The sequence below is a fragment of the Limanda limanda genome, chromosome 16 (genome assembly GCF_963576545.1).
Source record: "Limanda limanda chromosome 16, fLimLim1.1, whole genome shotgun sequence".
Lineage (NCBI taxonomy): Eukaryota > Metazoa > Chordata > Actinopteri > Pleuronectiformes > Pleuronectidae > Limanda > Limanda limanda.
In genome coordinates this window covers 12,342,091-12,366,553 of record NC_083651.1, presented here as the reverse complement: position 1 = coordinate 12,366,553, position 24,463 = coordinate 12,342,091, and the positions used below count along the sequence as shown (strand labels likewise).

General features: G+C 40.0%; 2 protein-coding genes across 2 annotated transcripts; both read left to right on the top strand.

Annotated features, from left to right (window-relative positions):
• The first annotated feature begins 201 nt into the window (after positions 1-201).
• Positions 202-9,956, top strand: phf11 (PHD finger protein 11). Its single transcript, XM_061089112.1, has 18 exons — positions 202-405; positions 2,620-2,724; positions 2,832-2,965; positions 3,096-3,127; positions 3,208-3,299; positions 5,099-5,169; positions 5,261-5,310; positions 5,399-5,478; positions 5,582-5,601; positions 6,425-6,498; positions 6,619-6,686; positions 6,801-6,808; positions 6,934-6,962; positions 7,047-7,111; positions 7,586-7,742; positions 8,144-8,479; positions 8,560-8,631; positions 9,277-9,956. The coding sequence occupies exons 1-18, from the start codon at positions 295-297 to the stop codon at positions 9,351-9,353; spliced, it is 1,581 nt and encodes a 526-aa protein (XP_060945095.1). The 5' UTR covers positions 202-294; the 3' UTR covers positions 9,354-9,956.
• A 2,073-nt stretch (positions 9,957-12,029) lies between these two features.
• Positions 12,030-24,455, top strand: LOC133022099 (uncharacterized). Its single transcript, XM_061089111.1, has 16 exons — positions 12,030-12,164; positions 13,049-13,079; positions 13,228-13,433; positions 14,186-14,348; positions 15,724-15,882; positions 17,024-17,115; positions 17,724-17,794; positions 17,884-17,933; positions 20,212-20,330; positions 20,434-20,453; positions 22,338-22,411; positions 22,512-22,588; positions 22,703-22,799; positions 23,189-23,524; positions 23,605-23,676; positions 24,245-24,455. The coding sequence occupies exons 1-16, from the start codon at positions 12,030-12,032 to the stop codon at positions 24,319-24,321; spliced, it is 1,779 nt and encodes a 592-aa protein (XP_060945094.1). The 3' UTR covers positions 24,322-24,455.
• Positions 24,456-24,463: the final 8 nt, after the last annotated feature.

Sequence of the window (24,463 nt, the reverse complement as noted above, 5' to 3'; positions counted from 1 at the left end):
TATGTTTACCCAATATATTTCACTGCCATGAAAAAAACTAACATTTATTTTGTATTTGATTTGACATGAGCTGAAATCAAGGATTATATCATCCACTGCGGAACGAGTCAAACTGAATGTGGGAGCTCGATGGGGGGATGTCCCACTGTTTGTTTTTTACCAACCTGGCAACCCGCCCCCGAAAATAAAGGTTGCGAAAGATCACAGCAGGAAGTGGCTGCCGAACCCTGCAGCTTGGATAACTGTATAATTATAATTATACTAATACTATTAATAATAATCTTCTGAGGAGAAATGAGTCTGGTTCCTGTCGTGTCCTGTGTCCTCTGCAAACGCTCCGAGGAGACGACGACCACCGGAGCTTTATCCATCAAAGATGAAGTCGCTGCTCATCAGAACTGTTTGGTAACAACCTGCATTTATACAGATACTTCATTTGACTCTTATCACAGATGAATTATTATTGTTATCAGAAAAAAAGCTGAAGTTGAACTCGAGTGTGACCGCAGAGAACATGAGAATGGACCAGGGCTGAGTTCATGTCGGGGCAGGAACTCCACAGTATGTGAATTATCAAGTGCTTGAATCCTCATTTTATAAAGGTCAGAGGTCAGACGTGTGTTTCACAGCCACTTCAAGAATTGCTCTTCTACTGTGTAATGATGAGTCAAAACCTCATAGGAATTATTGTCAAATCTTTGGGGATATATATCAGTGACAGAATTGTTTGTATTCCTTAATAATCGGTATATCTTCATAAACCCCAAATAATCCACTCCAGGATTGGCTTAATTATTTTTCCTGATCTTATGGTTGAGTGCAGGGGCGGCTCCTGGCATAGGCGAAGTAGGCGGTTGCCTAGGGCGCAAAATGCCGAGAGGGCGGCACAAGGGACTGATTTATCATGACGTGACACATGCAATATAAACCAAAACATTCACATCACAACATCATCTTCTAAACCCGGGGACGCACCGGAGATAGAAGCGCAGCGAGGCGCCACGAAAGCTGTCCGCTTCCTTTCCGCGCCCATGTTAAATAATTGGGCTGTTCGCACCGGCAGCGTTGTGCCGGGAAGCTGCGGGCAGCGCCGCGGCCGGCTCGCGATCTGCAGCGAGGGTTCCGGGGTCTGTTCTATTTTTTTCGCTCGCTGCGAGCAAATCGGGCTGGAAAACACACTGAAAATTGATATATTTCAAACGATCTATCATGTCATTACAGATATGATGTCGGAAATGGCAACAGTGTTGTAAGTGCTGTTGTGGCGATCTCAGGGTATTCTGCCGTGACTTTAATCCAGGACACCGGCAGAGTTGTTTTCTCAAACATACTTTAAGGGCCGCCGTCATTTGTGATCTCGGGCAGCTGATCTTTTTCTTAAACAGACCTGCTGGATTCACCTGGTTTGTTGACAAATGGGTCCGACAAATACCGTGCTGGTTTGTGGTCAGCGAAAAAGTGACGTGACCGAGACGAGCGTCTTGACATGCATAAAGCATGAGTCATAACGCAGAGGATCCGGTAATTTTTCAAAATAAAACGGTTTTATTTTGAAAAACTACCGGATAATAGATAAAACAGAAAACATGTAAAATATTTATTCTTTCTGTGCGGCCCGGTACCAAATGACCCACAAATGGGCCTGTTGCCCTGTTGATTACAATAAATAGGTCTAAAAAATATATGTATTGTGTTTGACTGTTCAGTACTGTTCATATTCATTACATTTAAAAAGCAGACATAAAGGTAACTTAAAAGTTACTTTCCCTAGTAACTAATTACTTTTGATATACAGTAACTGGTGGGGTAAATCAATTACTTTTAAAAGAAGTGACTAGTAACTGTTACTAATTACTAATTTTCAGTAACTTGCCAAACACTGCTTAATCCACACATTTGTCAGTTGTGTCTAAACAGACAGAAACACACAAGCACATACTCTCTTGTGTGTGTGTGTGGGGAGGCGTGTTAGACTGTGGTAAGAGTTGAAGATGAGTCAAAAAAGGATTAAATTATCAGGTGCACGATTCAGAAAGCGCAGCAAAGTAGGGGAGGAGAAGAAAGAACAATATAGAGGTAGAATCACCCCAATTCATCATTAATGTTTATTTTTGTCGACATGACATGATATGCTGTCAGTACAGCTGAGTTCAGACTTTTTTATATTTTTATTATATATTTTTATTATTTTTTATAGCTTACAATTTTGTCTGTGTGTGCATCTGTATACAGTCCAAAAGTTCTTGGGGATGCATGACAATTTGCGTGTGTATGTTGGGGGGGGCGCCATTCTGAAACCCCGCCTAGGGCGCCAACATTGCCAGGGCCGGCCCTGGTTGAGTGGCTGTGGATTAAGTGTTAAACACTTTCGAATTCACACATATTTAATCAGATATTTCTGTTTCATCCAGATTTGATCCTTTCAGTCATTCAGCTGATTTACTGCATTCATTTGTTATTATCCTACATTTCTGCTTTTAATGCGCACGCTTTTAAGTTTGTGCTTCATTGAATATGTTTAACGTTTCCTCATTTAAACACTTAGATATGTGCACGTCTGAATTAAAATGTCATTGCCCGACACATTTCTCCTCACTCGTGCCATTTCTGTTTTTACAGTTGTTTTCCTCTGGTATTTATTGTCGGGATTCCCCTCAGTTTGACGACCTGTTCGGTTTCTCCGTAGAGGATGTGCTGAAGGAGGTCACACGAGGAAGGAAACTGGTAAATTTGACTCACATCTTCACGTCAGAACCAGTCTGACCCACTGTACGTGTGATTGAGGCTGTTTTATTATTTTTTTACTCTTGCCACTAATTTGTTTGCTTCAGCGATGCAACAAATGTAAGAAAAGGGGCGCCACTGCCGGGTGTGAGGTCAAAAGCTGCAAGAGGTCCTACCACTACCCCTGTGCATTTGAGGAGGGGGCGAAGGACATTGAAGATCAGGTCAAAGGGAGTTATGGGTCAGTTCAACACATGTTTACCTAAAAAAATCCTTCCTGTGTTCTGAAGACGCCTGTACTGCAGGTTGCAAGTTTATTTGAATAACTGATCATTTATATTAAACTACATGTATGTGTCTTAACGTACCAGGTTGTACTGCTTCCAACACCAACAAAAACAGAGTGAGTGAGTATCTTTTAATTTGTACTCCTTCGGTTTTTCATGTGAACATGTTTGACACAAGTGTTTTTCTTTATCCCAGACACACAAAGCAATGGTTTGACAAAGGAGTCCAACTCCAACTCATCAGAACCTGGAACCTCCAACAATCCCAATGGAGCTGGATCAACTAAGGTTTGACTGATAAAGTAACGGATCAGATACAATGACAGAACACACATCAGTTAAAACCACAAAACACCCAAAAAAAAAAGAAATGTTCAAAAATGTAATTAAAGATAATTTCATATAAGTAGGAGGAAATAGTACATTTGTTGGGGACTATCTTCAGAGGAGGATTTATACACATTTTGTGTCCTATACGGAATGACTATTATTACTATACCAGTGGTTCTTAACCTCATTGGAGGTACTGAACCCTGCAAGCTTCAGCAGTGCATTCACCGAACCCTTCGTAATTGGAAAAAAAAAATAGGATTTCTTAAAAATATAGGTATATATTTTGTTGTATGATCAGTTGCACACAAAATCACTGTGTTCAAAGAACAAAATTTGAATTTCACACAAAAACATAACTCAATGAATATTTACTGCAAATCAATGTGACTTTTGCTGTTGCCTTCCAGATACAAGTTCAGAAATGCGCGGCTTCACCTTGGCAAGTGCCACTCTCATATCATTTTCGCGACAAAGTCTGTTCCTTTTCTTAATCTGCGTGACAATGTTCGTACTCTCGCAAAAACAGGGCTAATTCCACACGCATGGCAAAAACACGATTCAGAACCTTTCCCCGGGATAACCACCGAACGTTAGAATGGTACAGAAGTACTTTGAACTCAGAGCCCATTTCCTTACACAGCTCTTTGAAGAGCTTCACAGCACTATTTTGCACGTAGTTCACAGATTCACCTACAATTTTTAATACTTCTGCCAGTTTTGGAGGAAAGGTTTTTGTTGATTTGAAACTACTTGAGCCAAGATGTCAACGCTCATGTCGTCTATTCTGCTGCTTATAGTGTCATCTGAAAGAGGAATTTGGGAAAGCAGCTGGTTTTACGAGTGTTTCACCAATGGTGTGTGATTTGCCCTGCTTTTGCGATCAGGTACGCAACTTCGTACGATGCTGTGAGGATCGGTTTGTCGATGGGTAAATGCCGAGCACAGGCAGAGTAGCCTTTTCATCGAATCTGGCTCTCTTCCAGTTGAATTCAGTGAGCGTTGTGTTCTTGTATTTCCAATCTCCATGCAGCTTTAGGAAGTGTTCCTTTAGTTTTGCCGGTGCCTTACTAGAATTGACCACTGAGCGCACCAAGTTCCCTGCAGCACAGATATCAAAGCTAAGCAGTGGGTCGTGATCAGCTGCAGCCAATGATGGCCAAGGGGACGTCACAAATAATGCAAGTGGGCTGAATTTATTTTGTGTAACACATTTTTACTAAGCAACTAAATATTTGTAATCTAACACGGCGAAAGAAAAATTGTGTGTTGCGAAATTCTCGGCAGCCAATTTTGAAGGCCGACAATGCTAGTGTGAACCCGGCTATACTGTGTGCGTCTTGAGCCCTGCCGAACCCCTGAGAGTGACTCACCTTTTTTTTGATCTATGTAAGTTGTTTGATCTATGTAAGTTTTAGGTCATGTGTCAGTCCTATAGAATTCAGATAACTCGATAAATGTGTGACGTTATATATACTGACTTCCTAGTTACTTTTTCATGACGTCACTTATCCTCGAACATCATATGTTGAGAAATTATTTCAGATTTAGATCTATTATTTGCGGAGATATCTTTGAAAAGGTTATTTTCTGACAATATGTGTGTTGACCTTGACCGATCAACTGTTAATCATCTGGAGATACACTCCCAAGTAATATTCCTTTGGTGAAATTTCAATATTTCAGTATTGAACATTACATCATGTGTCAGACTCTGTTTGATATAAGTAATGGCCTCCATGTTTATTCTCATCAAGGTTCGCTGTCTCACCTGTGAGAAGAAAGAAGGAAACATCGGCCTGGATAGTTTGTCTCAGGGCGTCGTCATGTGAGTTAAACAAACATCTTCCTCAATAAGTTGATAAGTCAATATTTGTTCTGCTCTCATTGATCATGCTGTCATCACCGTGTGTTTTCAGGTGCTATTGTGACAAACACGCTCCTTCGTCATATCAGAGGAACGGTGATGGTAAGTTCTGCTCGGAGAGTCTCACATCTTCTGTTCTAAGGTGTTTCAGTTTTTAGCCTCACAGCTGAAACGACTTTCTACCTGACAGACGATTCTACAGCAGCCGGACCGTCGGTTTCCAGCAGCGCCTCAAAACTGCCCTGCGCTCCGACACGCTTGCCTGTCAAGGTTCACACATTATTTATGATCACTTCAAATAAATCCTTTTAATACTGTTTCAATTCCGAATGACTCTGGGATTTTAACCACTCTGCTTTTGTGTGTGACGCAGAGACGGTTGTGTCGAGACGAGTAAGTTTGTCCCAACTTGCATCCCTTAACCTTCAAGGTGTAGAATCTGTATAATCTCCTGCTTTCAGATATTATTAAGAGGAGGTTTCTGCGATTTGTGTATAAGTAAATATTATGTACTAGGTCTTAAAGGTCCAGTGTGTAAGATTTGGGTGAAAGGGATCTATTGGCAAGAATTGAACATAAAATAATCCTAGTGATGTTTTCACTAATCATTTAAATTGTAAATTGTTGTTTTCTTTACCCTAGAATGGGCCCTTTATATTTGAATACTATATATTTACATGAGGAGCGGCTCCTCTCTACGGAGGCCACCATGTTTTTTACAGTAGCCCAGACTGGACAAACTAAACACCTTTTGAGTTTTTATGAAAACTGAAGGCTCCTACAGGTTCTCTAATGTTTGAGAAGAAGGGTGTAAGAGAAGGGTGAGGTGAGAGTATTCAGCTGCAACATGCAACTTCACCACTAGATGTCATTCAATTCCACACACTGAACCTTTTAATAATTTGTCTCAATTATGGTAGCTCATTTAATGCTATTTTTGTTGCCCTTCAAAAAATTATTCTCTTCTCAGCTACTGCACTTTATCTTCAATTATAAGTTTAGGTGATTCTGAGACTCAGATATTTCTTCATATCTGTGGTACTCAACTGGGCTTTTTAATTAAATTCAAAATGGTAGATACTCCTTAATAAGTACAAACTTAATAGAGGTTAAATGTAGTTTCATTCAATATATTTGATCTGTCAATTTTCCTTTACACTTACATCCTGTAGTTTCTTGCCACCACGACGTTTTACATGTGATCTCTCTGTCGCAGGCTGGAGGAGAGCCCTTCGAAACGTCAAGCTAAAGGCCAGACGTTCACAGCCACTGAAACTTCTTCAGACTCAGGTGAACTCACATAAGAGAGTGAAACCTTTGTTGGTGTGTGTGTGTGTGTGTGTGTGTGTGTGTGTGTGTGTATCACTCTTGAATCACATACTGATCTATATGTTTCCCTGTTTTCTGCAGATATTGATTTGTTTGCCCCTTTAGAGTCGGACATAGAAGAAAGTGCCAACTCTGTTCCAGAGCAGCAAGTAGGTCGAAGCCTCTGTATTCATTATTTTTGATCGCTAATATCATCATTTGAGATGTTTAATAAACTTATATCCCTCTTCTCTGTCGTTCTTCTCCTCTTCACTGTGCTTCAGTTTGTCAGGTAAGACTGAGACACAACAACAGCTGCTGATTACATCACCATGCACAGTTTCTCTCTCCGCTGGTCTATAAAATATGAAAATGACAGTGGAGGATAATTCCTTGACGATTCTTCTGCCTTCACAGACAGGACGGTCCCTCACAGTCTCCCCCAGGTAAACCCTCACATTCAGATTATATTACCGACTGTACAATGGAAACATGATGCTGAACACAATTGATTTGTAAACTCACCGTAGGAAATCAACTGGAGGATGAGAACAGGGGGACAAATACAGATGAAGATGAATCAACCATGAATTCAGTGAGTTGCTCCTGTGCATAAAAGTTTGGTGTGTGTTTTGAACAGGTATACATTCTCATCTTTTGGTTATTTTCTACATTTGACAGTTTACCGAATTTCTTTCATTTTTCCCCCTTTATTCGCCAATTAGTGCATAAACATAGAAATACAGATAGTATGGAGATTTGCTACTAGATAGGTAGCAGGACACAGTGTGTGAAGGAAGAAAATAACAAATAAATCATGATGGTAATAATAAAGATAATAATAAAATAAACAGAAAACAAATAATACAAGGACAAATACAAGTTTTCCTAATTTATAATTAAGTGCACAATTAGATTTAGTCTTTTGCTTCTTTAAGATCATTTGAATGAATCAGCTGCAGGGATCATTTAGTCACATAATCTATATACAACATGTTTTCACGTGTGATTGATAATTTGGTTTATATCATCACCGCTGTGACACAAGATCACGTTTGCTTGGTCTCAGAATGATTCGGAGAGTCTGCTGTTTCCTTTTCGGATGTGCATGTCACCTTCACAGAGTTCGGATCTCACTCCTCCAGCGATGGTAGTGAAATGTACCCAAGTGATTAAAGAGGAGGAGGAGGAAGAGGAGGAGGAGGAGGAGGGAAAGAAAGATGAAGGTATGTATTCCTCTTAAATTTGTATGAAATGCAGTCAAATGATACATTTTATAGGAATCGTCAAGTATGACTGTATTCTGTGGCTGCACCGTTACAGTTATCTTAAAACAATAATTGTTAATTCCTAGATTTATTTAATTGTGTTTATTTTCACTTCTGATTCTCAAACTATATTATAAAAGGAGTTCTATGGTATTCATTATCTGTATGTGTTTTTCAAAGGGTTAAACCTGAGCCAGGCCAAACACTTATAGTAGAAATCATCACTTCCATTCAGAGTTAGGAGCAAACAGCTGTCTCTCTCTCTCTCTCTCTCTCTCTCTCTCTCTCTCTCTCTCTCTCTCTCTCTCTCTCTCTCTCTCTCTCTCTCTCTCTCTCTCTCTCTCTCTCTCTCATCTCAGGGTCCAGTCCTGATCGAAACACTGGTGGACCCTCCGTCCCAAAGCAAAGCTCCACTGGTTCCCCTCCCTCTGCTGACAAATCCAAACCCCTCAGTCCTCCTGGCTCTCCTCCCTGCACCAGCTCGTCCATTTCCAAGGCTCCACCTGAAACCATCTGCGTCTCCTCTCCACCGCATCCTTTGGATCCTCCCTCGGACCCGGAGCCCAGCATCGACTCCCAGAGCTTCTGGAAAAGCTGCAACGCTGCAGGATGCACTCAGGCCGTTTTCACAGATTTCATTAATGAGATGAATGATATTGCCGGCAGAATTCAGTCAGACCAGGCCAGTGAGGACGGTAAGAGTTCCTGGGATAACCTGGTTTATTTATGTTTTTAATCCTGCAGTATTGGTTTAGACTCTCTCTTCTTTCCACAGATTGCAATCATGCGCTAAAAGTGATGGCGGCTTCTGGGAAGCTGGAGGAGATTGTGGCCAAGCAGCAGAAAGGTGAGGTGGACTTTTTAACATTGTTACTCTAGAGAAAGTGAGGCTGGTACCTTCATGGCTCTCGATGAAACCAAATTTCACCCACTCATAGATTTCAATTTCCTAAATATGCTTGATTTGTTTCATCGAGAGCCATGAATTATTCCCTGGGAAAACAGTGAAAATATCAAAACATTATGGGCAGCACACAGAGTTGTAATGATGAGACAATTATTCGATTAGAATCAGGAAAATTAAACCTTAACATTTTGATGTTTGATGAGTTGTTTCAATATTTTTTTCATCAGACAGACTATGAACGTAAATAAAATGTGTTACTATCAGCTCTGGGAAGTTGTGCTGGTTTTTTTCACTAATAAACATTTCATAGACAAAATGTTTGAAACGAGGAAATAAAAGGCAGATTATTCATCATTGAGCCAAGTGGAGGAGAGGTGGTGAAGGATTAAATGTAAAAATATGGGACCAGCTTACAGACGTCTATAAATAACCACACACAGGATTTATTAGCGTTGACTCAACGATGTGGCAGACGACACTGCATCTGAAAAACAACTTGTTTAATAGTAAAGGAGGCGTAAAGCACTGATCTACTTTCTTTCTATAAATCTAATGTTAATAAATAACAATATATTGTTTTTGCAGAGTTACAACGGAAACAGCAGGAGCTGATGAAGGCAGCAGCCGCCATGCAACAGGTCATCTCAGCACTGAGCAGATGAGGCCGTCCGCTTACTTAAACTTTTCCTTCTTATGCATTTAAAATTATGAACTTTGATATTTTTAAAACAAATTATTAACTGCATTATGTAAAGTTTTATTGATTTTCCTTAAAAAGATTGTATGTATATATTTCTTTAGATGATAACCTATTTGAGGAGATGTTACTGTATATTCTATATATATATACTGACCCACAATAATGATTTGATCATGACTGGATTTTTTTTCTGTATTGGGTTTTATGTAGATCTGTGTATTTTTGAATATCTCACAACCTGTTTCCAAAAGGTAATTGTATCTACATCCCTCATTTATACAACTCAAACCAAACTAGCGTCAATAATGCGGCAGTTTACAGCCGAGTATTTAGCTTTGTTTGTGTTCATTTTCTGTATCCAGTTTGCAAAGTTGAGTCCAGATGTCTGGTTTCTTTGCATGGAGGATGAAAGAGGGTTCTGTCTTTAGTCTGGAACAAATTTCTTACTAAAACTGTTACAGCCTTAAACTGAAAATATGCTGGTGTGTGAATGCTTGTGCCAATTTTGTCGAAATTCCCTCAACGTGATCTAAATGATGAATAAATAAGATGCTAAATATCTCAACTTGAGTTGAGGTTCGACTCCACTGAGAAACAACAAAAAGACGAACATGGATTGATCTAACCAAAAATCCAAGAGGATTCTCCCTACCCTGTCTAGTGCCCCTGAGCAAGGCACCTTACTCCCCCAACATCTGCTCCCCGGGCGCCGTACATGGCTGCCCACTGCTCTGTGTGTCCTGCACCAGATGGGTTAAAAGCAGAGGTTAAATTTCCCTCCTTGCATGAGTGTGCTTGTGCATGTCTTTGCATGTGTTTGGGACCAATAAATGTATCTTAATCTTAATCTTACTGAACAGGTCTGAACTGTTCATTGTGTATTGATAATAATGTGTTATATCAGATCTCAGTGTCCATGTGTACCAAGAGATTCATAAAAGTATGTTTTTGTGTTTGTAATTTCAAACCTGTTGCACACATAAACCCTGCAAAGCCACAAGTCGACAGGGAGTGAACTGGTTCCCGTTGTGTCCCAGTTGACCGTTCCCATTATAGCGTACCGTACACCTGCAGGGACAGGAAGAGACCATACAAGGTTTCTTTGGCTGGATTTTATTGGAAAACAACTTTTATACATCAATTGTGAACCAGGAAATCACCTCTCCATTGTCCACCACTGCCAGAGACGAGGTCTGACCACAGACGACACTGACAGCCACCTTGTTCTGCAGGCAGCTGGAGACTCTGCGGGGGGTGGGCTGGTTCGCTGTGGAGCCTGAGCCCACCTGACCACAGTTGTTGTAGCCCCACGCATACACCTGTAAGAGAGGAGGATGAGAGGTGAGACGATAGATTCAAATGATGGAGATGAAGAACGCCGGGGCAGGAACTGTGGTAGAAAAACCACAGAAACTCCACAGTGTGAAATGTTTGAATCCTCATATTATAAAGGCATATTATCACAGCCACGTCAAGAATTGCTCTTCTACTGTGTAATGATGAGTCTTTACTGCTTTTTTATTTACAGATTTAAAACCTCGTAGGAATCATCTTCAAATTTTAAGGATATGTATCAGTGATGGAGTTTTTTGTATTCCTTAATAGTTGGTGCATTAATCAGATATTTTCTGTTTCATCCATATTGATCCTCTCAGTCATTCAGCTGATTCACTGTATTCATTTGTTATTATCCTACATTTTTGCTTTAAATGCACAGGTTTTTAAGTTTGTGCTTCATTGAATATGTTTAACGTTTCCTCATTTAAACACTTAGATACGTGCACGTCTGGAATAAAATGTCATTGCCCTCCTCAAAATTTCGTAGGAAATGTTACTAAAAGTAATGCACTAGAATTCGTATGTATTTCCACTTAATCGTGAGTCAGGAGACTGGGGACACCTGACCAATGCGCTTCTCTCTCTTGTTGAAAACAAAAAACATGGCGATCATTCATTTTATTCTTAATGGGAAGTTAAATATTTTCATCGTTTAAATGTGTTTTTGATCAACTTTGAAGCAGCGCATTTATTTTTTATTTTCATAATCTTCTTTCTCATCTACTATTCGAAACGATAGTACAGATGCCACTACGTCAAAGTGTCGCGGGGTGGCGCTGCAGCTGTTGTGTGGTGTCAACTCTACCGACTGAAAATGCAAGCGAGTGAGAAGGCATCTATCGCCAGCACGGCCCCTCCTCATTGAAAAGTAAGTAAGTAGTTTATCGTTAACTACTTATGACCCTTAAAGCAAAACTCAGTTCTATGAAACGTATTAATCAATGCGACAGTCTGCATGTATGTGATTATCATTCAAATTATATTTATTTCTCTGTGACGGTGGTTTGAAGACCATCATTAGTCAGTTGTAACACACACTAAGCTAACACACAAAGTAACATTAAAGTAACCCCTATAACTCTTTGCTAAACCAACTGGTTAATGCAGGTGTTTCATTTGTTATTTGGGTTGGCTTTATTTCGTTCTTTATGTTCAGGTGCTGTGTTATTTAAGTTAGTGATTTGTTGTCTTTTTTTAACTTAGCGACTCCCCTCGCATGAGTGCCTGTAGTTTTAAGAGGCGGACCGTTTAGGTAAACACACTGAGTACCTCGCTTCCGGTCCGAGGCAGAGATAAACACATGCCGTACAGCTGCGTCTCCAGGGTGATAGCAGGAGTAACGACAGGACGCCAGCTGTACGGCAGTTCCCAACCTTACGGACCTGTTGATCCCAGTCTATGTTTGATCCTAGTTGAACTCGCCGAGCGGAACGAGGTAAGGAAGCTGGTTTTATTTAAAAAGGCTCCTTCAAACTACAAAAACATGTGCGAGGGGAGTCGCTAGGTTTAAAAAGACTACAAAACTTGCAGGTTAAGCAGGCAGTTACAATCCCAGATCGTTTTCCAAGTAAGAGAAGTCGTCACGTCCAACAAGAGTTAGTTTTGGTTTGCAGTTATATTCAGCAATGCTATATTATGGTATCATATGCAGCCTGATAGCTTAAAAGTTGCCAATACAGTCAATTCAGATAGTTTACACTATTTCAGCCAGATTTAGAGCATTAAAAAACCCAAGACATCCAACGTTCGGTAATGTTAGTTCTTTGTCAGTCCAGAACTGCTGCTATCAGGACACATCTATAATATATAAATATTTTTTTTAATGTGATTTTAGTTTAATGACTGTGGCAACAACTGAGCTCCATTCAAAGTTCAGGCCACACATTTTGTTGTATTGACTAGCAGAAGTAATATGTCTGCAAAGTCCAGGAAGAATCTTAGAGGCAAGGATTCTCACACAGGGTTGTTCTTATACTCAAGCAACGATGTACAGGTACAATGGCTGTCCTAGATCTAAAACATACTCATACTAATAATAATGATGATAATAATCAACAAATGTGGATTATGCATATGCAATTGTTTACGAGTAGTTAGTTAAATCAAATGCTGTATCATCAAATGCTTAAAGCTTCTTTGGAAGAACTTGGGTAATATTCTGTGATGCACCTCAACATAGGTTTCCACTCACAAATAAACCGAACCCACGGTAATATGATCTTGTATCCTGTTCACTATTTGCAGCTGCAAATTATTAATAAGTTTTAATTAGTTCATAGGTGTTTTATAGCAACCTAAGTTTTGTCTGTTTTCCCTCAGATACCTATATCTTCCTTTGCACACCAAGAGGGTAATGTTATTCTGACTATCTTATCAAACCGTTCACTCCTGACCAATTGATCACTAAAAAGAGGACACTATGGTTATTGAAAGACTAATTTATTATAATATGGCCTCTGATGGATGATCTGTAATATTTGTTCTCTTTTCCCTTTCAGTTGAAATGCCAGGCTCAACTATTAAAACCTGCATATCTTGCATGCAGCATATAAGTGTTGCATGCAAAATATGCAAACTTTGTGGAGCCAAACAACCAATGAAAAAAGCTGTACAAAAAGCAAAGGAAAAGGCCGACAAGCAATGGGGGGCAAGATTAAAAAAAGGAGGCAATACCTCCAAGTTAATCGATGCTGGCCGGATTCTGGTAAGCTCTTCACTACCTGTAGGCAGCTGACTCTTCACACTAGCTACATATCCCGGTCGAATGAATGTGTAATAGTAATAATTATCATAATTATTATAATACATTTTATTTGTATAGCACTTTTAAAAGGTACTCAAAGGCACTTTGCATGGTAAAAACACTGACAGTAAAAACAATAACAACAAAGTAACATTATAGCAGTTAAAAGACACTTATAACATAAATAAATCACAGATAAAAAATAAAAAAGTTTTTTAAAAAAAAAGGTACTTTAGATGCCTTGGTGAAGTGCTATATTTCTTGTACGAAAACAGTGTAAATACAATAGAAGTAAGAAATTCAGGTGACATGTATGTCAAACATTCATGCTCAAATTGGACAATCGTACAATACAACATATACAATTGATAGTCATTGTTTTTTCTACCCTCTTAAGGTCATAGCCCCACTTCTTACTAAACTTACTGCCCAAAAAATTGTCTGTAAAGTTTAAAGTCATTTTGCTTTGCTCTGACAAAATTTGGATACCTCCAAACTTGTTTTTCCTACTCCTTCTAAGCAAAGTGGACTCTCAATGAACTTTGTTTGGCATCTTTTTAATACTAAAAGGTGGGCAGGTTATAGGCCATACTGTTTGACCAGATCAGGGCCATGGTCAATTGGAACAATAAGGATATGGAGCTACTGACAATATAATGATGTTTGTTTATAATAATCAATCCATTTTGATTATGTTCCCGATTTGTTTTCAGGTTCACAAATTCAAGATGGCAGGGTTGCATCCTATTCTTCTTTTTGGGACAAATAAGAAGAACTGTGTGTCCTGTGACTTCCTCACCGGCCTGGAGGTAGTCAAAGACAAGGAAAGCGCGTCAGTGAAAGCAGTACGTGAACTGTATGAAAGCCTCTTGTCAGGTTAGTCCACAACATGTTTTGTTTGTGCTAGTGTAGTCTTTATTAAATATTTGTGGTTACAATTCATGATCTCACGACACCAACTCTGGGGGGATACAGTATACAGTGAGCTTTGAACCCTCATTTCATCATTATACATTGTGTGATCAGAAACCATATTTGAAGAAAACCGCAACCCCTTGGACCAGATATATAGAATTACAGAGTTATCATCCAAATATGTTTATTTCTTTTAAATATTTCTCTCTTTGAATTTACAAAGTCATCCTTGGCGTATGGACATTATTAATAAGCATACAGTATGGCAGGATTTAACATGAAAATCAAATTGTAAATATTCTTTTGCAATATTTGTATTCTGCCTTCGATTTATCAACAATGTTGTTGATGACTTCATGCTGCCTTATCCATCTGCTGCACTTTCTCCACAAATTGTCCAAGCTATCCAAATTCTAGGGTTAAATTTGCACAACAATTTTTGTAGCTTTATTTGTACATATGCAGTCCATTAACATGTGATTAGGAACCTTTAAGATGATAAAAATGTTACTCCCTTAACATCTGACTCATTATATTTTTTAATAAGCACAAATTGACCTAAACATATACGCTGCACACTGAATACGCTTTAGCATTTATTCTTGACCTAGCTCCTGTGCTACTGACTATGTCTTTCACAGGCTTTACTACACTAAGATTGCCATTGTGTATCAGGGGATCTTTAATAATGTGAGATGAGGTACAACTTTGAAATTTATAAAAGTGGAATAAAACAGTCACAATAATCAGAACTAAAAGTTGACAGTTTTATGATGTCACCAGACTTCCATCTCAGTAGAGTGGAATTTTACTAAACCAAACAACCACATTATTTAAATTGAGAACTACCTTAAGATAACATTTTGGCTATATCGGCAAGGCCAACCCAGGTACAGTCGTTCTACCAAATGTAGCTCGGTATGGTTTTATGAGGATCAGGCACTTTTTAGGTCTGTGTTTGTCTGTCTGTTTTTTGTGCGTATCTTTGTGTTCACTCCCATCTCTGCAAATGTTTATATCATGGAAAATAACCTTTTTTTGAGACATCATTGGCAGCTATGTAATGTCTATCTAGGCATTTATAATGAATGTCTAATAATGCCAGAAATGTACAGGATCAAGATAGATTAACACTCACAAATAGGTTATAGTGTAGATACTTACCTTTTACTCAGACTGTCAGTACTTGAGAAAGCCTATTATTATAATTGTTATTAAATTGAGTGCCTTTATACAACAGTAGGGCATAATACAGCTACATATTCCATGACATGTGCAGAAGACATGTATGGTGTCAATATTTAATAATGACCTTATATAACTCTTTTTTAAACAGTAATAGTGAAAAGAGAGAAGACCAAGGCATTAACTCCGGCAGACCCAGAGGGACCGAGGGAATTGGCTGAATCCCCTCCTCATCCAGCAGCCAAGGAGGAGGCGGAAGAGGAACGGGAGGAGGAAGAAAAAACATTCACCCTCTTGTTGACACCTTGTGGTAAGAAGGGCCACATGATAATTTATTTACCATAAAATGAGAATATGTTTGTCAACCACCTTTGATGTCTGTTCTAACCTCTGAACGTATGAAGGACACATGAAATATGTATATAGCTCATCGCCTTGCTTGTGCCCATTGTTTGCCAGATTTGTTTCTTGGGAAGGGTTCGGGCGGTTGTGGTATCAATGGATATGTCTCTGTCATCCTCTTACAAACACATTTAAGAGTCTATCAAACCAAAGCAAAGTTGTAAGATGGATGGTTGCACCAAAATAACAGTAATTCTGTTGTCAATTTTTATGGATGTGTTGCCTACGCTGGAAATAAGTTGTATGTGCAAAACATAATCAGTCTCATGACAGACACTTGCCAAGATAATCAGTGCTTGAATCTTTCTTTGGTTTAAACTGTCCGAAATGAGTTTGGCCTGGTGACGGTACCCATTGCTTCTTTTGGAGATTTACGAAACTCTGCAATTGACGTGTGTAGCTTTTCTCTGGATGAGTCAACAACAGCTAGCTTTAACTTCAATCAGAATTTTGAAGTATCAACACTATTTACTTTATTTTTTGACTTTATTATTAAAAAAAAACAATGTTTGAACATCTATGAAGGTCACTGATAACAAATAGTAAATATAAGTTATTTAATATATGTATTCCACAAGGAATACTAAAACAAATACAAAACAAACTCTGTGGATAATGTCCTAAATGAGTACAACTACTTTGAGACACACCTTTCACAACCCCACACATCCACACACACACACAGCTGATATTGAGCCACTTCATACCAAGGATAAGCCAGAGGTCTGAATGAGGAGTCTTATAATTTTGGTTTGCACTTATCCCAAATCTGAATTAGGCCCTTATCTTACACACATTGAATGTCAGGTCAAAGGGAGTTATGGGTCACCTCAACACACATTTAACTAAAAAAATCCTTCCTGTGTTCTGAAGACGGCTGTACTGCAGGTTACAAGTTTATTTGAATAACTGATTATTTATATTCAACTACATTAATGTGTTTTAATGTACCAGGTTGTACTGCTTCCAACACCAGCAGCCACAGATTAAGAGAGCATATTTGAATTTGTACTCCTTCGGTTTTTCATGTGAACATTTCTTTATCCCAGACACACAAAGCAATGGTTTGGTAAAAGAGTCCAACTCCAACTCATCAGAACCTGGAACCTCCAACAATCCCCATGGAGCTGGATCAACTAAGGTTTGACTGATAAAATAATGGATCTGATACAATGACAGAACACACATCAGTTTAAACCACAAAACACCCTAAAAAATGAAGTGTTCAAAAACGTCCAATTAAAAATAGTTTACTACTAGTATTTTTGGTTTGATAGTTTTTGAAGACAACAGGGAAAACTTTTTTTTGGATCTATGTAAGTTGTTTGATCTATGTAAGTTTTAGGTCATGTGTCAGTCCTTCAGATAACTCGATAAATGTGTGACTTTATATACTGACTTCCTAGTGACTTTTTCATGACGTCACTTATCCTATAACATCATATGATGGGAAATCATTTCAGATTTAGATCTATTATTTGTTCTCTGACATTGTGTGTTGACCTTGACCGATCAACTCCAAATGTTAATCATCTGGAGATACACTCCCAAGTAATGTTCCTGTGGGGAAATTCCGTCCCTGGGTCATTGAGGTTCTTTACACGCCCAGACAGACTGCTTATTGGTTTTGGTCATTTTATGTAATTATATCAACATTGTTAAAATTTCTATATATCAGTATTGTACATCACATCATGCGTCAGATTCTGTTTTATATTAGTAATGGCCCGCATTTGTATTGTCATCAAGGTTCGCTGTCTCACCTGTGAGAAGAAAGAAGGAAACATCGGCCTGGATAGTTTGTCTCAGGGCGTCGTCATGTGAGTTAAACAAACTTCTCCCTCAATTAGATAAGTCAATATTTGTTCTGCTCTCATCTGATCATGTTGTGATAACCGTGTGTTTTCAGGTGCTACTGTGACAAACGCGCTCCGTCGTCATATCAGAGGAACGGTGATGGTAAGTTCTGCTCGGAGAGTCTCACATCCTCTGTTCAGAATCAGAGTCAGAATCAGAATCCGCATGTATTTATTGCCAAGTAGGTTTACACCTACCTGGAATTTTCTTTGTTATATACGTGCATACAATGAACATAAAACATAAAAACACAATAAGTACTACACATAAGAAAAAAAAATATTAACTATATGTAAAACAAAAAGAAAAATATATACAAGATATAAAAAGTTAAATAAAAAGTAAAATTCAAAACAGGAGAGAAAAGTGCAATGTACTGTTATGTGTGTTAATGTAACACAGACTTGAGGCGTGGGGGCGGGATAAGAGTTCAAGTCAGGTGGGGGTCTCGGGCCTTGTTGATAAGGCCAACTGCAGCCGGGAAGAAGCTGGTGTTGTGGCGTGAGGTTTTGGTCCTGATGGACCGTAGTCTCCTGTGGGAGGGAAGAAGCTTGAAGAGTTTGTGACCCGGGTGAGAAGGATCGGCCACAATCTTGCCTGCACGCCTCAGGGTCCTCGAGGCAAACAGGTCCTGGAGAGATGGCAGATTGCAGCCAATCACATTCTTAGCAGAGCGGATGATACGCTGCAGCCTGCCTTTGTCGTTGGCAGTGGCAGCAGCGTACCAGATGGTGATGGAGGAGGTGAGGATGTACTCGATGATGCAGGTGTAGTAATGCACCATCATTGTCTTTGGCAGGTTGAACTTCTTCAGCTGCCGCAGGAAGTACATCCTCTGTTGAGCTCTTTTGGTGAGGGAGCTGATGTTCAGCTCCTACTTGAAGTCCTGGGAGATGATGGTGCCCAGGAAGCGGAAGGACTCCGCAGTGACGACTGGGGAGTCTCTCAGGGTGATGGGGGTGGGTGGGGCTGGGTTCCTTCTGGAGTCAACAACCATCTCCACTGTTTTCAGAGCTCCAGGTTGTTCTGATCAGACCAGGTCACCAGATGGTCAATCTCCCACCTGTAGGCGGACTCATCCCCACCAGAGATGAGCCCAATGAGGGTGGTGTCATCCGCGAACTTAAGGAGTTTGACGGACTGGTGACTGGAGGTGCAGCTGTTGGTATACAGGGAGAAGAGTAGAGGGGAAAGAACACAGCCTTGAGGGGAACCGGTGCTTAAGGTGCTCACGTGTTGCCTCCTGTTAGACAGGAAGTCTGTGATCCACCTGCAGGTGGAGTCAGGCACACTCAGCAGGGAGAGCTTGTCCTGTAGCAGATCTGGTATGATGGTGTTGAAGGCAGAGCTGAAGTCCACAAACAGGATCCTGGCGTAGGTTCCTGAGGACTCCAGGTGCCGGAGGATGAAGTGAAGGGCCATGTTGACTGCATCGTCTACAGACCTGTTGGCTCTGTAGGCAAACTGCAGGGGGTCCAGGAGAGGGTCAGTGATGGCTTTGAGGAGGAACAGCACCAGGCGCTGAAATGCCTTCATCACCACAGAGGTCAGGGTGACGGGTCTGTAATCATTGAGTCCAGTGATCTTTGTTTTTTTGGGGACAGGGATTATGGTGGAGGTCTTGAAGCAGGCTGGTACGTGGCAGGTCTCCTGTGAGGTGTTAAAAATGGCTGTGACCACCGGACACAGCTGATCAGCACAGTGCTTCAGGATTGATGGAGAGACAGAGTCTGGCCCGGCTGCTTTGCGGGGGTTCTGTCTCCTGAAGAGTCTGTTGACATCCCTCTCCAGATTGGAGAGAGTGGACACTGTGATGGGGGAGGAGGCTCTGAGGTGGGCAGTTGTGGAAAGGCACAAGCCTTTGCTATGGTGGGGGAGGTGCAGTTGATGGGCTGGAGGGTGGTGTCACGGTGGATGGTGTCAGGACTGTCCCATTGTGTTTCAAAGGCTCTAGGCTTATAATTTGTAATCCCTTTCCAAACAGAGGCAGAGTCCTTGGCTGCAAACTGGTGTTGGAGTTTCTCAGAGTACAGACGTTTAGCTTCTCTCAGCTCCTTGTGAAACCTGTATTTCGACTCTATAAACCTGTCTCTGATCCCGCTCCTGAACGCCTCTTCTTTCTGCAACCTTAACCTTTTGAGTTTGGCTGTGAACAAGGGTTTGTCATTATTGTAAATCACCCTGGTGCGCGATGGAACACAGCTGTCCTCACAGAAGCTGATATAAGAAGTCACCGCCTCTGTGTACTCATCCAGACTGTTAGTAGCAGTCCTGAACACCTCCCAATCTGTCCAGTGCAAGCACACCTGAAGATCCAGAATGTTCTCCTCTCTGGTCGGGCATTTAAAAAATTGTTTAAAATTGTTCTACGGTGTTTCAGCTTTTAGCCTCACAGCTGAAACGACTTTCTACCCGACAGACGATTCTACGGCAGCCGGACCGTCGGTTTCCAGCAGCGTCTCGAAATCGCCCTGCGCTCCGACACGCTTGCCAGTCAAGGTTCACACATTATTCACTATTACTTCAAATAAATCCTTTTAATACTGTTTCATTTCCAAATGACTCTGGGATTTTAACCACTCTGCTTTTGTGTTTGACGCAGAGACGGGTGTTTCGAGATGAGTAAGTTTGTCCCAATTTGCATCCCTTTACCTTCAAGTTGTAGAATCTGTAGAAGCTCCTGCTTTCGGATATTATTAAGATGTTTCTGTGATTTAAAATGTAATAACCTGAATTATAGGCCTTAAAAGTCTTAAATATGTATAAGTAAATATTATGTACTAGGTCTCAAAGGTCCAGTGTGTACAATTTGGGTGAAAGTGTTAAGGCGTGTTTTTTTATCCTATATAATGAGAGAAGCCGATCCAAGATTTTGGTTCAATCAAATGTTTTATTTAAAGATACAATGAAGAGTTATTCATAGCTATGGACAATTATCACAGCCTTATGCTAATTAAGTTAGCAGTAGGAAGATGAAAATGGCCCCGAACAGAAGGGGTTTGGTATAGTTATAACAGTAGATTTGATGTGATTGGTTATGAATATTTGGAGGGGAGTCACCGCAAATCACTTTGGATCTCCCTTATTGGTCCAGCCGCAGTCCCACGCCTCTTGTCACCGAATCCAGGAAGTGACAGCGAGCAGCTCTCCGTCATGCACCTACGCTACTCTACCGGTTGCTAGGGCAACTCTATCTACCCTGACAGTCTGATGTTGTCTCGTAATTCAGCCTTGAGTAGAAAGTGTCTTGCTCTAGCCATCTCGGCTGCACCAACTTATCCATAACAAACTCTCTTCGACTCTCCTATCAGGACAGCTGTTAGACTGACCATCCTCGTGACGTACAAACATTATTAGCAAATTCCAAATATTAAATATGATAAGCGAAAGGTTGAAAATAATGATTTGTATAAGGTAATGTTATTGACCCACTGCTCCTACCTCCCCTTCCGCCTTTATGAAAAGAGTCATTCATTATGGTTTGAGAAACTATTATTGTTTTATTGTGTGTCTGCTCCATCAAAACAATCTTGACTGTGAATGTGTAAACATTCGCATCCTCGAAACTAAACAATGTCATACTGACTTTGCCCCAGAAAGGACAGCTCCTTGAATTCTGTCTGATGTTGAATACAGCTAATGAAAATATGCTTTAATATCCAAGAAGTTAATTATGAGGACAACTAAAATATACATTATTGGCACTGAACAGCAACGGTTATTTAATTAATTTGTATGTGCATTATATCTAGCTAAAACTACCTCTAGCTTTATTATTAAGAGTTCTTTCAGACATAACCTATAGTTAAAAGTTTGAAATTCCTAACAAAAGGGATCTATTGTCAAGAATTGAACATAAAATAATCCTAGTGATGTTTTCACTAATCATCTAAATTGTAAATGGTTGTTTTCTTTACCCTAGAATGGGCCCTTTATATTCAAATACTTTATATTTACATCAGGAGCGGCTCCTCTCTACGGAGGCCACCATGTTTTTTTACAGTAGCCCAGACTGGACAAACTAAACACTGTTTGAGTTTTTATGAAAGCTGAAGGCTAAGACAGGTTCTCTAATGTTTGGAAGAGAAGGGTGAGGTGAGGGTATTCAGCTGCAACATGCAACTTCACCACTAGATGTCATTCAATTCTACACACTGAACCTTTTAATAATTTGACTCAATTATGGTAATATTCATTTAATGCTAATTTTGTTGTCCTTTGAAATATTATTCTCTTCTCAGCTACTGAGCTACTTGATCTTCAATTATTAGTTCAGGTGATTCTGAAACTCAGATATTTCTTCATATCTGTTGTACTCAACTCAATACGGTAGATACTCCCTAATAAGTACAAACTTAATACAGGTAAAAAAGAACAACACTATTTATTTTTGTTTACAGTTAATGTAGTTTTATTCAATAGATTTGATTTGTCAATTTTCCTTTACACTTCCATCCTGTAGTTTCTTGCCACCACAACGTTTTACATGTGATCTCTCTGTCGCAGGCTGGAGGAGAGCCCCTCGAAACGTCAAGCTAACGGCCAGACGTTCACAACAACTGAAACTTCTTCAGACTCAGGTGAACTCACATAAGAGAGAGTAACCTGTGTGTGTCTGTGTGTGTGTGTGTATCACTCTTGAATCACATACTGATCTATATGTTTCCCTGTTTTCTGCAGATTTCTGCAATATGGATTTGTTTGCCCCTTTAGAGTCAGACATAGATGAAAGTGCAAACTCTGTTACAGAGCAGCAAGTAGGTCGAAGCCGTAGCAGGACACAGTGTGTGAAGAAAGAGACTAACAAATAAATCATGATGGTAATAATCAAGATAATAATAAAATAAACGTAAAATAAATGTCACCTTCAGAGTTCGGATCTCACTCCTCCAGCGATGGTAGTGAAATGTCCCCAAGTGGTTAAAGAGGAGGAGGAGGAGGAAGAGGAGGAGGGAAAGAAAGATGAAGGTACGTTTTCCTCTTAAAATTTGTATGAAATGCAGTCAAATGATACATTTTATAGGAATCGTGAAGTATGACTGTATTCTGTGGCTGCACCTTAACAGTTATCTTAAGACAGTCGTTAATTCCTAGATTTATTAATTGTGTTTATTTTCAGTTATGATTCTCAAACTACATTATAAAATGAGTTCTATGGTAATCATTATCTGTATGTGTTTTTCAAAGGGTTTAATCTGAGCCAGGGCAAACACTTACAGCAGATGTCATATTATACAAGTTTGTTTTTTTTTGGAAATGCACTTGTGTCGGATCAGTCCTTAGTATCGGCCTTCATGCAAAGTCCAGGCATCAGAATCGTGAGCTCGATGGAAAGCTCTCTCTCTCTCTCATCTCAGGGTCCAGTCCTGATCGAAACACCGCTGGACCCTCCGTCCCACAGCAAAGCTCCACTGGTTCCCCTCCCTCTGCTGACCAATCCAAACCCCTCAGTCCTCCTGGCTCTCCTCCCTGCACCAGCTCGTCCATTTCCAAGGCTCCACCTGAAACCATCTGTGTCTCCTCTCCACCCCATCCTGTGGCTCCTCCCTCGGACCCGGAGCCCAGCATCGACTCCCAGAGCTTCTGGAAAAGCTGCAACGCTACAGGATGCACTCAGGCCATTTTCACAGATTTCATTAATGAGATGAATGATATTGCTGGCAGAATTCAGTCAGACCAGGCCAGTGAGGACGGTAAGAGTTCCTGGGATAACCTGGTTTATTTATGTTTTTAACCCTGCAGTGTTGGTTTAGACTCTCTCTTGTTTCCACAGATTGCAATCATGCGCTAAAAGTGATGGCGGCTTCTGGGAAGCTGGAGGAGATTGTGGCCAAGCAGCAGAAAGGTGAGGTTGACTTTTTAACATTGTTACTCTAGAGAGAGTGAGGCCGGAACCTTCTGGCCCTCACATGTAAACACTTACAGACTGATGGAAGCTGAGGTTGTGTAAAAAACAAGTTGAGACTGAAATATCAAAATCTGCACAGTGCTTTGGTTGTGTTTTGGCGCCCCCTTCAGGCCAATTTTTTGATCTACATTTCATTGCAATTTCTTTTATGGGTTGTCTGAGGTAAAATGGCCTTTGTTAGGCCTTAAAACATCACTTTCAGCCTTTCCCCAAGGCCCAACAGACCTTTAATAAACAACCTGCACCAAATTTCACCTACTCATAGATTTCAATTTCTTAAATATGCTTGATTTGTTCCATCAAGAGCCATGAATTATTCCCTGGGAAAACAGCAAAACATTACAATGTTTAAGATAGTGAAAAGAAAATTCCAGGATCCGACGCCTGATCATGATTCGCACCGTAATTAAATGGGTTATTTCCTGACCCAGTAAAGGAGGCGCAGAGCAATGATCTACTTTCTTTCTATAAATTCAAAGTTAATAATAATATATTGTTTTTGCAGCGTTACAACGGAAACAGCAGGAGCTGATGAAGGCAGCAGCAACCATGCAACAGTTCATGTCAGCACTGAGTAGATGAGGCCGTCTGCTTAAACTTTGACTTCTTTTGCATACATTTTTTTGAACTTTGATATTTTTTTTATTAACTGCATTTTATATTGTTTTATTGATTTTCCTTTTATAAAAAATGTATATATATAAAAAAAGACATAATGACCCTC